This window comes from Papaver somniferum, chromosome 7 (assembly GCF_003573695.1).
Source record: "Papaver somniferum cultivar HN1 chromosome 7, ASM357369v1, whole genome shotgun sequence".
Classification (NCBI taxonomy): Eukaryota; Viridiplantae; Streptophyta; class Magnoliopsida; order Ranunculales; family Papaveraceae; genus Papaver; species Papaver somniferum.
This window is the reverse complement of record NC_039364.1, coordinates 146,600,127-146,614,960: the sequence shown is the minus strand read 5'-3', so window position 1 is coordinate 146,614,960 and position 14,834 is coordinate 146,600,127. Positions and strand designations below refer to the sequence as shown.

At 35.8% G+C, this 14,834-nt stretch overlaps 1 protein-coding gene across 1 annotated transcript; it reads left to right on the top strand.

Annotated features, from left to right (window-relative positions):
- The first annotated feature begins 2,412 nt into the window (after positions 1–2,412).
- On the top strand, positions 2,413–3,730 carry LOC113295340 (probable cysteine protease RD19D). Its single transcript, XM_026543682.1, has 3 exons — positions 2,413–2,905; positions 2,992–3,111; positions 3,212–3,730. The coding sequence occupies exons 1-3, from the start codon at positions 2,414–2,416 to the stop codon at positions 3,728–3,730; spliced, it is 1,131 nt and encodes a 376-aa protein (XP_026399467.1). The 5' UTR covers position 2,413.
- The last annotated feature ends 11,104 nt before the right edge of the window (positions 3,731–14,834 follow it).

The window sequence follows — 14,834 nt, the reverse complement described above, 5'->3', positions numbered from 1 at the left end:
TTCTTAAGTTTATAAGAGTTTTTCTTTGGGTTGTTTCCTTTTCTCATGTTTCTTTTTTGTAGGTATAAGTCTGATGGTGGGGGTTGTATTCAGAGCCGTTGTTTTCTTTTGATTTTTTCGTCGTCGCCAGTGGTGTTTGTTCCGGTTAGGTCTGTCAATATCTGTCCGATATCCGGAATCCGTTTCCGAGTATTCGAGATCCTATAGGATTTTATCCATTTTATCGGATATCAGATCGGATATTTTATCGGATATTTCTTCCTTAATATATTGGAATCGGATTAGGCTCCATCCGAATTGTTAATATCCAATATCCGATAGAACAAGGACTTATTTGTGATTTACCCTAACCATAGATTAGAAGAGTAAGAAATCGAACTTAAATTTCAATAATGAACATGTTTTATAGGTTTTTTAACATTTTTTATCGGAACCGGATATTTTCAGATAAATATCCGATATCTGATAGCTTAGCCTATCCGAATCGATATCTGATTTTGATATCCTATAGGATATTATCGGATATCGAATATCCGATAGCGCTTAACCTATCGGATACGGATTTCCAAATATCAGACGGATATTCTTCCATCGACACCCCTACTTCCCGTGGTGGTGGTGATTGATCTTGGTGCTAGTAGATATGGTTTTTCTTGGGTTGGATATGGGGTGATTGTGGTATTGGTAGTGGTTGGATGACTTTGGTGTTTGTTTTCCTATAGGTGCAGGAGAAAGATGATAGTTCAACTACCTGCTAGTGAAGGATGATGGTTAGGGTTTTTTGTCCGGACCAGGTCGAATTTGATGGGGGAGAGTTCGGTTCGAGTTGCATCATGGAAAAGTTTTACATATTAGGCTGAGTCGGGTCATGTGAGATGGGTTAGTTTGTTGCTTTTGTTGGATTGACAGGCTTTTCGTTCGTTTTTTTAAAAACCATGATTTAGGGAAATACCCAAAAAAAATTGGCGTACTCAATAGGAAAAAAAGAGGTCATGAAACAATAATACTACATAGCTTCTTATCCACGAATTTTTCATAATAGCAAAACTGACCTTATCATTTATTTTTTTTATATGTATTTATTTTATATTCTTTTATATTTACAAAACCTAAGTTCCGCTGACATGTTATAAGACGAACCTAAAAAAAGTTAAAACATACCTAGGTTCGACTAATAACTTGTCAGCCGAACGTTGGGTGTTCTTCGTATATGAAGAATATTCAAAGGTTCGGTTGACAACTTGTCAGCCAATCCTAGGCTTTACGAAAACATACCTAGCTTCGGCTGACAAGTTATCAACGACTGAAATTAGCTTTGTCACCGTCGAACTTAGGTTTGGCAGATTCGAGCAAAAAATAAGATAAGCGAATTTAGTATTGTTTTTCGTAAAGTGAAGTTCGGTTTACATTTTCGTGTTTCGTTATCAGCCGAACCATCAACACCTTCAAAATGAAGAACAATGAGAAGTTCGGCTGATAATTTGTTTCACTCCATAACTGCTGTAAAGTCCTGGTTTTTTTCGATTTAAACATAATCTATTGAGCACACGTAAGAAAATAAGACTTGAGTTTGTGAGAAATATTTTATATTGTATATTTCTTTGCAATGAGAAAAGAAAAAAGGGAAAAAAAGAATTAAAAAATAAAAAATTAATTAAAATTTAGAGAAAAGGAAGTTTAAAATGTTTTAGAGAAAGTTAAAAATATTAACTAAATTAATTAACTAAGGGTATCTAAGTAATCTAACCACCCATTAGATACCCTTATCAGTGAAGGATCATTACTACATATCCCCAGAAGTTTTACCGGATCCTTTTTTTTGGCGTCTTTTCATGCATCTTGCGGTCTTTTATATCGGAGTTACAAAATTTGAATTGTCCTCGTTAGTACGTTATGGGAATCCACAGTTGTTCTAGGTTTATGTCTGTTGGTTACTAATACACTGTCATTTGTTTGTTTGTGTTTTTTTGGAAGGAAAAATGGAAAATACACTCATTTGTTATGTTCGTCGCCTCTGATAGCTTTTGGAAGCCTATATCAATGGGTATCCCTTTTGTTCAGGAAAAAAAAAAGAGCATCCCTTTTGTTCAGCGAAACAAAAAAAAAGAACAACTTAAAAGAAGAAAGGTCTACAAGGAAAAAAAAATCAAACCGATGACGCCAGTCAAAGGACAAAACACCGTATTCAGATTCAGAGTTCTCAACGTGTTGCTAAAAAGCAATAGTATTCTTTGCATGCATGCCACATGGTCCATCTTACTCATCCCTTCCTAGTTAGATTACTACTGCTTCGAAGAACAAAAATGTGATTACCAACTCCATTGCAGAGAAGCATCAACAAAATATATATTTTGTTCAAAGCTGATGCTGTTCAGTTAACCTCAAAACAAAGCAGTGGAAGAAATTGAAAAACATGGGAAGAGACCTAATTTCCACAGTGGGTATTGCATTCTTAACCTATTTACTTACAGTTTCTACCGTTGATTCAGTAGAAGACTCAAAAATTTATCAAGTCACAGAAAAACAAAATTTGAATAGAAAATTCATTGAAGATAATAGAATTCATTTAGGTACTGCAACAGAGAAGAATTTCCAAATGTTTATGAGAGATTACGGTAAAGAATACTCAACAAGAGAAGAATATATCCATAGACTTGGCGTTTTTGCGAAAAATATGATTCGAGCTGCAGAACATCAAGCTTTAGATCCTACTGCTGTTCATGGCGTTACACCCTTTTCTGATCTCTCTGGAGATGAATTTGAAAGACTATATACTGGTTTAAAAAGTGGGTCTCAACCAGATTCTAATGAAATTTCTACTACTGCTTCTACCATGGATGTTAATGGTTTGCCAAATAATTTTGATTGGAGAGAAAAAGGTGCTGTTACTGATGTCAAGTTGCAGGTAATCTTTCTCCATCTACCTCTTCCTCTTTCTAACAAAGTTTTGATTATTATGATATGTAAAATATGCAAAAACCATGATTTCAGGGGACGTGTGGATCATGTTGGGCATTTAGTACCACAGGAGTGGTGGAAGGAGCAAATTTCATAGCAACAGGGAAACTAGTCAGTCTTAGTGAGCAACAACTTGTAGATTGTGATCACAAGGTCAGGATTTTAACGATTTCTTATTCAATCAGTTCGTTCTAAGATCAGTTGTGTTTTGCTAAATGCTCTTTTCTTGTTTCATGTGTTTGTTTTGGTGAAGTGTGATTTGAAGGAGAAGGATGCATGTGACAATGGGTGCAAAGGAGGACTAATGACAAATGCATACAAGTATTTGATTGAAGCTGGTGGACTACATGAAGAGAAAACATACCCATACGTCGGTAAAGCTGAAGAATGCAAATTTGATAAAGAGAAAATTGCAGTTAGGATCACGAACTTCACAAATATACCTCTTGATGAGAATCAAATAGCAGCACATTTAGTCCATCATGGTCCTCTTGCAGTAGGGTTGAATGCAGTGTTTATGCAGACTTACATCTGTGGGGTTTCATGTCCACTAATTTGTGGAAAGAAATTTATAAATCATGGAGTTTTACTTGTAGGCTATAGCGAAAGAGGATATTCAATTCTTAGGTTTAGGAACACACCCTATTGGATCATAAAGAATTCATGGGGTAAAAGATGGGGAGAACATGGTTATTATAAGCTTTGCAGAGGTCATGCTATGTGTGGAATGAACACAATGGTATCCGCAGTAGTAACTGCGGGATCTTTTTAGTATTACAGTTATGTTTTTCCTAAGCCTAGTTACTAGTTTTCTGTTTTAGGATGTACATGTTATTAGTGTTTGTTTAAGCATAATCAATGTACTGGCTGAATTTACATTAATCAACCTGGGTTTGTCAGAAGTTCTAGCATAAACGTTGGATGAAATCATAGGACGGTAGAGGCTGACGAACGCTAATTTATTTCCATCGAACAGATATATATATATTGACAGGAAATAGAGTAATAAAAACAAGAAGTCTAGTTTCAGTCTTGTCTGCCATCATAAACAACTGGCATGGCTGGCATGCCATCAAGTCTAGTTTAAGTTTCCGGGACATCAGTGGCTTCTAAGTTGCGAGTGGCCTTTAAGTTGGATTCTTCTCTTAACATGTTGAGCAAAAGTGGGTCTAAAACTAAAACATGAGCTTTCTTGTTTTCAAAACGTTCCAAACCAATCTGAGGTTTTTGTTAGCAGCAGGCTGGTATGCAAGCAACTGCACTCTTCTCTTAACATGTTGAGCAAAAGTGGGTCTAAAACTAAAACAGTAAAACATGAGCTTTCTTGTTTTCAAAGCGTTCCAAACCAATCTGAGGTTTTTGTTAGCAGCAGGCTGGTATGCAAGCAACTGCACCTGAATTGTAGTTCAGCCGCAGTTGTATCGATGAGAGCTATAAGAATGATTAATCCGATGAAACTGGACCACAGTCCAGTCAACCTACAACCTACAGAAAAATAGACCTACCATAGCTGCCCAGTGCTCGACTCAACCACATACAGTACTGTGCTCAACTCCTCAACCACATACAGTCGATTCAGACACTGCCCAGTGCTCGACTCCTCAACCACATACAGTCCAGTGCTCAACTCCTCAACCATATACAATCCAGTGCTCAACTCCTCAACCATATACAGTCCATTCAGAGACGGGGAAGATGGCAAAATCTTAACTGCTATCTTTTTCACTCAAACAGTGGTATTCCAGTAAACCCTAATTGCAGCCTCCTCTCAGAGAAAGACCCATGTGGGTCAAAGCTTTTCTTAACATACTAACATAACTCATGAGTAGTAGTAGATATGTCAAGATCCAACCTACGGAGGAGCGTAGGCTATCACTGGTTTGTTGACATGTTCAGGTATAGATTACTTCAACTCAAAGTACTCGGATCCCAGAACCCCAAAATGGCATGAAGATAAAATTCATGGAGTTTTAGTAGTAGATTGCAGTGAAGAAGGATTCTTATTTCTTAGGCTTACTAACAAATCCTGACATAAGTTGTAATGTCAGGATTCTTATTTCTTAGGCTTACTAACAAATCCTGACATAAGCTGTAATGTCATACGTGGATATGTCAAGGCCCAACCTGCAGAGGAGAGATTTATGAATTCAACATTGGTTACCCTAGGCTAGTATTGGTTTGTTGATGATACGTATTGATATCTGTACCTTGGTGACTATTATTATAGAAGCGGAATTCAGAATAATAATATACGAAAATTAGAAAACTGAACACACTAGAAACCAGATTCGAAGAAATATATCTTCTCTAGATTATGAACAAGAAAAGTATTACAATTCTCTCTTTATTACGCTCACAATCTCTCGAAACAGTGGATAACCTTAAACTGTTTTGCTAAGCTTGCTTTTACAATAATCTAGTATTGCCTCACAAACTTTTCTCTAGATCTGTGTATCACAAGAACCTCCTCTCTGATCTAGGTGTGTCTATATCACAAACCACACTCTAGATCTAAGTGTGTTTGTATCACAAACCACACTCCAGATCTCTTAGCTATGAGCTAAACATCTCTATTTATAGCTTTAACGGTTTCCCAAAACCTTCTAGGAATCTATTTCCTTATCTAGGAATAATAATACCTTTTCTAGGTATATTTCCTTATCCAGGTATATTACCTTGTCTAGGAAGTATTCCTTTTCTAGGTATATTTCCTTATTTATGAATAATACCTTGTTTAGGTATATTTCCTTATCTAAGAATACTGCCTAAAAATCAGTATTCCTTCCCAAATTACATTTCTACACTCAATCGGTCTTGAGGATCATTAGTTCCCGGAGAGAGGAAGATACACATGTATCATGCGCCCCCACTCAAGAACTTGAACTCCCGTGAAAGTTAGATTTGGAGGTTCGGGAACTCGAGGGTTCCTTTCAACCTGCTGAACCATCTCTCTTTGCTGGAAACTGGACCTTGACGTCTAATTTGAAAAGCTTATGTATCTCTTCGTCCTGTCTTAGTCACTCTTCGTTCCATGATGCAATCTTCTTTGAGCGGTTCTTCTTCTCCTTCTTCAAAAACACCAGATGGGGACGTAGTCTTTTTCTTCGCCTTCCGCTTGGGTGTATGAGAATGAATACCTTTATTCGATTCCTTAAGGGTAACTTGAACCGACTGTGTGTCTGTTTGTAGCTCATCCACCTTTTCTTCCATAGTTTGTGGTTCGCTATGCTTAGGATCATCAACTGACTTTCCCATCTTTGATTCCCTTGTTCTCCTAACGTCTTCTAGCTTCTCGAGCACCTCACCAAGTTTTACGTAGAGAGACCTAGTGAAAACCATAAACCACAAGAATCTTCCCTAAAAGAACGAACTTGCTCTGATACCAACTTGATACGTATTGATCTCTGTACCTTGGTGACTATTATTATAGAGGTCGAATTCAGAATAATAATAGACGAGAAACTTAGAAAACAGAACACAAGTGGTGATTCGAAGAAAATATCTTCTCTTAATTATGAACAAGAAAACAATTACAATTCTCTCTTTGTTACACTCACAATCTCTCTAAACAGTGGATCAACCTTAAACTGTTTGCTAAGCTTGCTTTTACATAACTAATTGCCTCACAAACTTATCTCTAGGTGATTTGTCTCACAAACCTCCTTTCTTTGATCTAGGTGAGTCTATATCACAAACCACACTCTAGATGTCTTAGCTATGAGCTAAACATCTCTATTTATAGCTTTAAAGGTTTCTAAAACCTCTTAATAATCTATTTCCTTATCTAAGAATAATATCTTTTCTAGGTATATTTCTTTATCTAGGAATAATTCCTTTTGTAGAAAGAATTCCTTGTCTAGGTATATTTCCTTATCTAGGAATATTACCTTATCTAGAAAATATTCCCTTTCTAGGTGTATTTCCTTATCTAGGAATATTACATTGTCTAGAATATTTCTTATCTAAGAATACTGCCTAATAATCAGTATTCCTTCCTTACATTACAATTCTATCCTCAATCCTTCTTGAGGATCACTAATTCCCGGAGAGAGAAAGATACACATGTATCATGCGCCCCCACTCAAGAACTTGAACTCCTGTGAAAGTTAGATTTGGTAGTTAGGGAACTCGAGGGTTCCTTTTACCCTGCTGAACCATCTATCTTTGCTGGAAACTTAACCTTGACGTCTAATTTGAAAAGCGTCCATATCTTCTCGTCTTGTCTTAGTCACTATTCGCTCCATAATGCAATCTTCTTCGAGTGGTTGTTCTTCTTCCTCGTCCTTTACTTCAAAAACACCTGATGAAAACGTAGTCTTTTTCTTCGTCTTCGGCTTGGGTGTATAAGACTTCATGTCTGTTTCTAGCACAACCACCTTATCTTCCGTAGTTTGTGGTTCACTTTGCTTAGGATCATTAACTGACTTTCCCATATTTGATTCCCTTGTTCATTAAACGTCTTCTTGCTTCTCGAGTACCTCACCAAGTTTTTTTGTAGAGAGATCTAGCGGAAACCATAAACCACAGGAATTTTCCCTAAAAGAAATGAACTTTCTCTGATACCAACTAGATACCAGCTGGCTCTGATACCAACTTGATACGTATTGATCTCTGTACCTTGGTAACTATTATTATAGAGGCGGAATTCAGAATAATAATAGACGAAAACTAGAAAACAGAACACACTTGAAACCAGATTCGAAGAAATATATCTTATCTAGATTATGAACAAGAAAACTATTACAATTATCTCTTTGTTACGCTCACAATCTCTCTAAACAGTGGATAACCTTAAATTGTTTTGTTAAGCTTGCTTTTACAATAGTCTAGTATTGCCTCACAAACTTTTCTCTAAATCCGTGTATCACACGAACCTCCTCTCTGATCTAGGTGTGTCTATATCACAAACCACATTCTAGATCTAAGTGGGTTTGTGTCACAAACCACACTCCAGATGTCTTAGCTATGAGCTAAACATCTCTATTTATAGCTTTAACGGTTTCCCAAAACCTTCTAGGAATCTATTTCCTTATCTAGGAATAATACCTTTTCTAGGCATATTTCCTTATCTAGGTATATTACCTTGTCTAGGAAGTATTCCTTTTCTAGGTATATTTCCTTATTTATGAATAATACCTTGTTTAGGAATATTTCCTTATCTAAGAATACTGCCTAAAAATCAGTATTCCTTCCCAAATTACATTTCTATCCTCAATCGGTCTTGAGGATCATTAGTTCCCAGAGAGAGGAAGATACACATGTATCAGTTGACATGTTCAGGTGTAGATTACTTCAATTCAAGTACTCAGATCACAGAACCCCAAAATGGTACTCCCTCCGTTCTTTTTTAATAGGCTGGTTTCTATAAATAAATGTTTCAAAAAATAGGTTGGTTTCCTAATTGGGAAAGTCAAATATTATTTTAGTTTTTATGGGACCACTTTCTCTTAACTTCTTTTGATGACAAGTGTCATGTTGACCATTTTTCTTTACTTCTTTTGCTGACAAGTGTCATGGGGACCATTGCACTTCACTTCTTTTATTGACAAGTGTCATGAGGACCACTTTCAATGATTAGTTCACTTAATTTCCTTAATTTTCTCTAAAAACAAAACCAGGCTATTAAAAAAGAACAGAGGGAGTAGAAGATAAAAAAATCATGGAGTTTTAATAGTAGATCGCAGTGACTCTTATTTCTTAGGCTTACTAACAAATCCTGTTGGACATGGGGGAATATGGTTACTATGAGCTTTGCAGAGGACAGGGAATGTGTCTGCACCAACAATAGGACGGCATACTGCATTGGTTAGAAAGAGTTTGTGGTTCCCTTTTGAAGTCAAGTTGCTCATTTTCTTGTTCTCTAGGATGTATACATTGTCATTCTAGGCATGATCAATGTAGGAGCTTAACTTACATAGATCAACATGGGTCTGTGAAAAGTATTATTAGATATTACATACTACATGACACTAAGGTGTAGGAAATAGAAACCAAACATCTTTGACAATAATCATTTGAAAAAGTTTATTTTTCTAAGCTTTGTTAACAGCACAGCCCTTAGTTTCTTAGATCAACCCCAAACACTAAACAGAGATATTACAAGAAATACAGTGATAAAAATATAAAAATACCAAGTTTAGTTTCCGTTTCAGTCTTGTTTGCCACTATCCACCGGCGGAGCCGTTGCTAGGGTATCAGTGGCTACTCCCATTTTTTCGTGCATGAGCTTTACGTCCTCCCCTACCTACTGAGAAATTAAAGAGATCCTAGTTTAGTTTCACTTCACCAGATGAACAGAACAAAAGAGACCCTAGGTTAGTTTTAGTTCACCAGCTGACCAGAAGTGAACTCAACACATTAAAAGATGATGTTTTCTGTTCCTCGATTTCAAACGAATCTATTCCAAGTAAAGTAGTCTGCCATTGCTATTCAGACAGCTAAACTCAGCTTCAATATAGATTTTGGAAGCAAAGCAAAGACAACATTTGTGTCAATGAGAGAGCTAAGAGTAGACTGGCGACTATAAGTTGATCAGCCTTGACCCCAGACAAACCAGTTGTGAAACAAGAAAAAATTACAGAATTGGAGAAACCGAAGCAGTCTTGTCTTATTTGAATTTAGGCAATACAGAAAGTTCTAAAATTAGCTACCTTCCCTGGAATGACCAATAAAGGAAGCAACTTTTAATTCGGAGTGGAAATGAGATGCAGAGAGATATAACACCTAGGGTAAAGTAACTTTGATGGTAATGTTGATAAAATTTTCTCTCTAATCAAATAAATATTTGCCTTCTTATTCAGCTGGTTGTTTATCTTATTTGGGTCCAGGTTGATCAAGCATTAACCCTCTCGGAAACATGATGGAAAAAGCTCATTGTCATGTCCCAAATTGAGATTATCGACATAACAAAGAGAAGGGAACCAAACCAAACACAATAAAGATTGAATCTTTACTCAATAATTGTAAGCTAAAATTCATGGGTATATGAACAAATAGCTTAGAAAATTTTAAAATTGATTAAAGGTAACTTATTCTTTTCCAATTGAGCAAAACTTACAATTGCATCTTTCTGTGCTGCTGAAGGCTTGTAAGGACAAGCGGGTGGAACTCTTTCTGGTTTCCTGTATTCCCAACCTAAAAGCCTATAAATTCTTGCCTACAACAACCCAAATTAATATCCCAGATTAAAATTAATCAAAAAGGGGAAATGAAAAGTAGAAACAAAATCAAGAAATTAGATAGGGGATCTATCTTACCATCAAAACATCAAATAGTATTGGTAAGAGGTTAACGATTGGGATGAGAAAAAGTGGTATTAAACAAAATACACAAACCTGCGAAAGAGAATTTAACAAAGATCAGATATCATCAAATTGAAGAAACCAGATTTATGTGTTAGAGAAAGACTTACCATTTTCGCTGGTGTTGTTCTTCTGATCTTAACTGAGTTGAATATTTCGTGGATTCGATACTTTGAATTTTTCGAAACAGAAAGAAAAGAAACAACAAAAGTCTTTTTGCTGGTTTTCTTTTTTATGTCAAAAACAGAAACCAAACACGACCTGAACACCGTATGTAAAGAGTTAGCTACAAATTCAACGCTTTTATTTGAAGGTGACTCGAGATAAGGTTCCCCTTAAATTCTGGGTGATGATTGATAACATGAACACGATTTGCTGGGCTTAAGACTTAGTCTTATGGTGTGCTAATCAATCAGCTAGGACTTCCTCCTAAATCTTATGGGCGTGCTAATGTAGCAGCTAAATTAGCAGTCCACGTCAGCCCAGCGCTGAACCATTCTGCGAAAAGGTGTTTTTTTGACGCTGAACCATTCAGCGCTTCAATCTCGCTGCTAGCTCAACTGCGAGCACTTGCTAGGAGAGAACTAGTGTTAACAAATAAATACTTTTGTTTTTGAACTGCAACACTTAACCGCTGATCTAGCAGTTCAATCTAGCGCATAAGACTTAGTATGTTTTAAAGGGTTTTTTTTTTGGTATGAGAAACAAACACAAAGAAAAGCTAGAAGAAAACCCGAAAAAAAAAGGTTGGCTTTCGGCTTCTAACCAGAGAGAAGCAACTTCAGTTCGCAAAAGATGCTTAGTCTACATAGTTTGGACGTCATGGGAAAAAGCATAACCGGCTAGAGAGTGAGCTGTAGATTTGGTCATTTCTGGAACATATCTGAATTCACTGTTGTTGAATCTGGTTACGATCTCATTAATGTCATATTTCATCTTCCAAAGTCTCTGGGGTGGTTTATTCATTGCTCTTGAAAGACATCTAACAACCACCTGACAGTCTCCTTCAATGATTACATTATGGAGATTCATCCAAGCTGCCAGTTCTGCCGCCAAAAAAAACCGTCAACTTCTGCAAAAATAGGAAGGATACCTTCACACTTTAATTCTCACACTATCTCATATTTTGTGACCAATTTGAAGCTAAATTTTTTGGGATATGTTTCTCTTACAAAGCTCTACACACCTATCAAAATTGAGCGCACCCCGAAATGTATTACAACGTCATCAACCGATCTTAATTTCAATGGTTAAAAATCCGTCGATTTTCAACGGTTCATTTTCAAAGTAATAGATAGTGATGTTATCCATTTCGCAATATAATCATTTTTGGTGAGAACGTAGAGCTTTGTACGAGGAACATATCCCTAAAATATTAGCTTAAAATTCGTATCCGTTTGGCTTTTATTCACAAAAATAACGTCTAATGTGTGAGATAGTGTGAGAACAAAAGTGTGAGGGGATCCTCCCTCTCAGTTAAAAACTTTAAATTTCAAAGAGAAATTCTCAGGACCGTTGATTTTGTATTGAGTTACTTAGGTTATCCCTATTTTTAATTGATGTTGTTAAAATCTAAACAACATAAACCTCAACAGAACTAATAAGAGCTAATCTGATTAAGAGTGCATACGCTAATTTATGGTTGCATTATCTTTCCAATTTCATATTAAAATAATGATTGTTTAGGTCAATGAAATTTACCTGGAAGATTGTGCTTGTGTCATTAGTGTTAGAGCATCATTCAGTCAAACTCACAAGTGTTGGAGTGTCAATCTTGTTGTCAGTGTTACACAAAACGATATCTTGATTTATAGTAAAGTAAAGCCAGTCTAGAACTAGGATTAAAGCATGATAGTTAAGTATCAGAATTCACCGAATAAACCTTGAAGATTGAAGGTTGATGAACAGCGAAGACATATGTGATAACTTCATTATCAAAGGTATGTGGAGACTGATTATCCTATATACTCATTATTTCTATCATTTTATCTACTAGGACAATGTCGTATGGCTTTACTATAATTGAAGAAATGCAAAGAAATTTTTTTGAGTTTAAGGTCGTACTTGATTAATCTTGAAACATGAATTCAAGCAACGGACATTCATATGACTAATTGCCTTTTGAGGTTGAGAATAATTTATTTTTTAATAAACTATGTCTGCTAAAATATAAATAAAAAAACATCAAGTAGTACTAATGTTTCACGAACTGATTTTCCAGTTTGCAAACTGCATATAAACTTGTAGTTCCTAGAACTGTGAGCTTTTGGGTATGTTCTTGAACACACTGAATTTTTCTTTGTTCACAAACTAATTTAGCAGTTCGAAAACGGTAAGCTTTTGGGTATGTTCTTGAACTCTCTGAAATTGTTCATGTACACAAACTGATCTATCAGTTTGCAAAATGTACACTTTCACGATCGTTAATATACACTTCAAATAATTGTACGAAAACTGATTTTTTAATTCGGGAACTGACATGATTTTGGGTGTTATTAAATTTTATTGACGGTACACAAGCTTTACGAGATTATTTTTCGTGGGCTCATTTTGTTCCCGGTTCTTAAATGATAACTACGTTTGTGCACATTCCTCTTTGTAACTCAAGGAAAACTTCTCATATGCTTACATGGTTTACATTCTTTGAAATTAATCTATCTTGAGAAGTTCAGTTTGCTTGGGATCAAAGTAATTTGTAAATATGGAAACTAGTTCATGAATTTGCTTTGTTCTCGAGAAACTGTTTGGTTGAACTTTAAGCAATTTATCCTAATTTATCATTATAAAAAGGACTCTCTGCAACCTAGAATCTCAATGCTAGAACCATGTTTCCTAGTTACGGCTAGAGTCATCCTCTAAAGACCTAGGTTTTTTAGAGAAACTGTATTAGGTTACGAATTTTAAAATCATCACTAATGGATTCGTGAAGCCTGGTTAAACCATCTTTTACCTGATAGATCTTTGTTATCCAGAATATTATCTTGATCGTCGTAGTTATATCTATTCTAAGGTCCATATCTTTTGGTATATGACCATTCAATAAATATTGATTAGGGAATAAGATTGATAGAAATTACAAATTGCCCTTCGTCTTAGACTTTGTAATTCCACAAGCTGATTGATATCTAAACTTGTATCGGATGATTTCGTGAGGTATAACCGATTAGGCATCTCTATAATCTTCTGAAGAGAGTAAGTTATCCTAATTATTAGGTTTATTTGATATCTTATTTCTGCTGAATATCCTCAAAGTAAACCGATTTCCATTACCTTGATTGAAACATATCTGAAGGAAACCAATAAACTTCCTTTTAGAGGCAGGAAAGTTGAAGTCTTCACTTCAGATGAAATAACTCTTAGGCCTGTAAAGGATGTCAGTGATGGGTCAAGTGCATAGGATTTTGTGAGATCCAGGGGACTTAAGGAGCACGACTGAAGCTTAATTTATCAAAGGGTTGATTCGAATATCAATTATGTACCATCCCGAAGTCTGATAGTAGGCGTGTTTGTAGCGGCTTAATATCTTGTGGACATCAAACTATACGACGTACCGGGATTTTACTACTAGATTGCAAGTTTTCTCGTTAACAAAATTTCTGGTGTCTAGTATTTTTTATTTTACCCATTACATTATTTTTTTGTATAATTGAAACATCACAAGAAATACGTGATAAACCTAGATATTTTTTTGATCAATTTTAAAGATCATACAAGACTTATTCTTATCGAATTCGTACATGGACTTTGTCTTGTTGGAAATCAGATCTTTTAACCGTTCGTGAAAAAGCGGGGGTCTAACAACCACACCCAATATTTCGATAAGCAATATGTATGGAATAACTCCAACGTACTTTTAAGAGAATCAACTAGACAGTCAGACTCAATCTTAATGAAAGTATATCAAAGAGTTATATCTGTCTTTCTCGATTCAATACTTACTCAAGCAAATAGAAAACTGCGAGTCTAATTGAATATGAGAGAAATCACTTGAACGGTACCAAAGACCAATGTTCAATCATCAATCAATTTCAATCAACAACCAAAGGTTGGATTTCCAAATTGATTGATTCAAATGCACAACCTGTGATATTTCAATTATATAACAAAATATAATGCGGAAAATAAATAACACAGACACCAGAAGTTTTGTTAACGAGGAAACCGCAAATGCAGAAAAACCCCGGGACCTAGTCCAGATTGAACACACACTGTATTAAGCCGCTGCAGACACTAGCCTACTACAAACTAACTTTGGTTTGGACTGTAGTTGAACCCCAATCAATCTCACACTGATCCAAGGTACAGTTGCGCTCCTACTACACACTTGATTCCCTTAGCTGATCTCACCCACAACTAAGAGTTGCTACGAACCAAAGTCGAAGACTTTAATAGAAAAATCTATATCACACAGAAAAGTGTACGGTAATAGATAAATCTGTCTCCCACAAAAATACCTACGAGTTTTTGTTCCGTCTTTTGATAAATCAAGGTGAACAGGAACAATTGATAAACCGGACTTATATTCCCAAAGAACATCTTAGTATTATCAATCACCTCGTAATAATCTAAATCGCA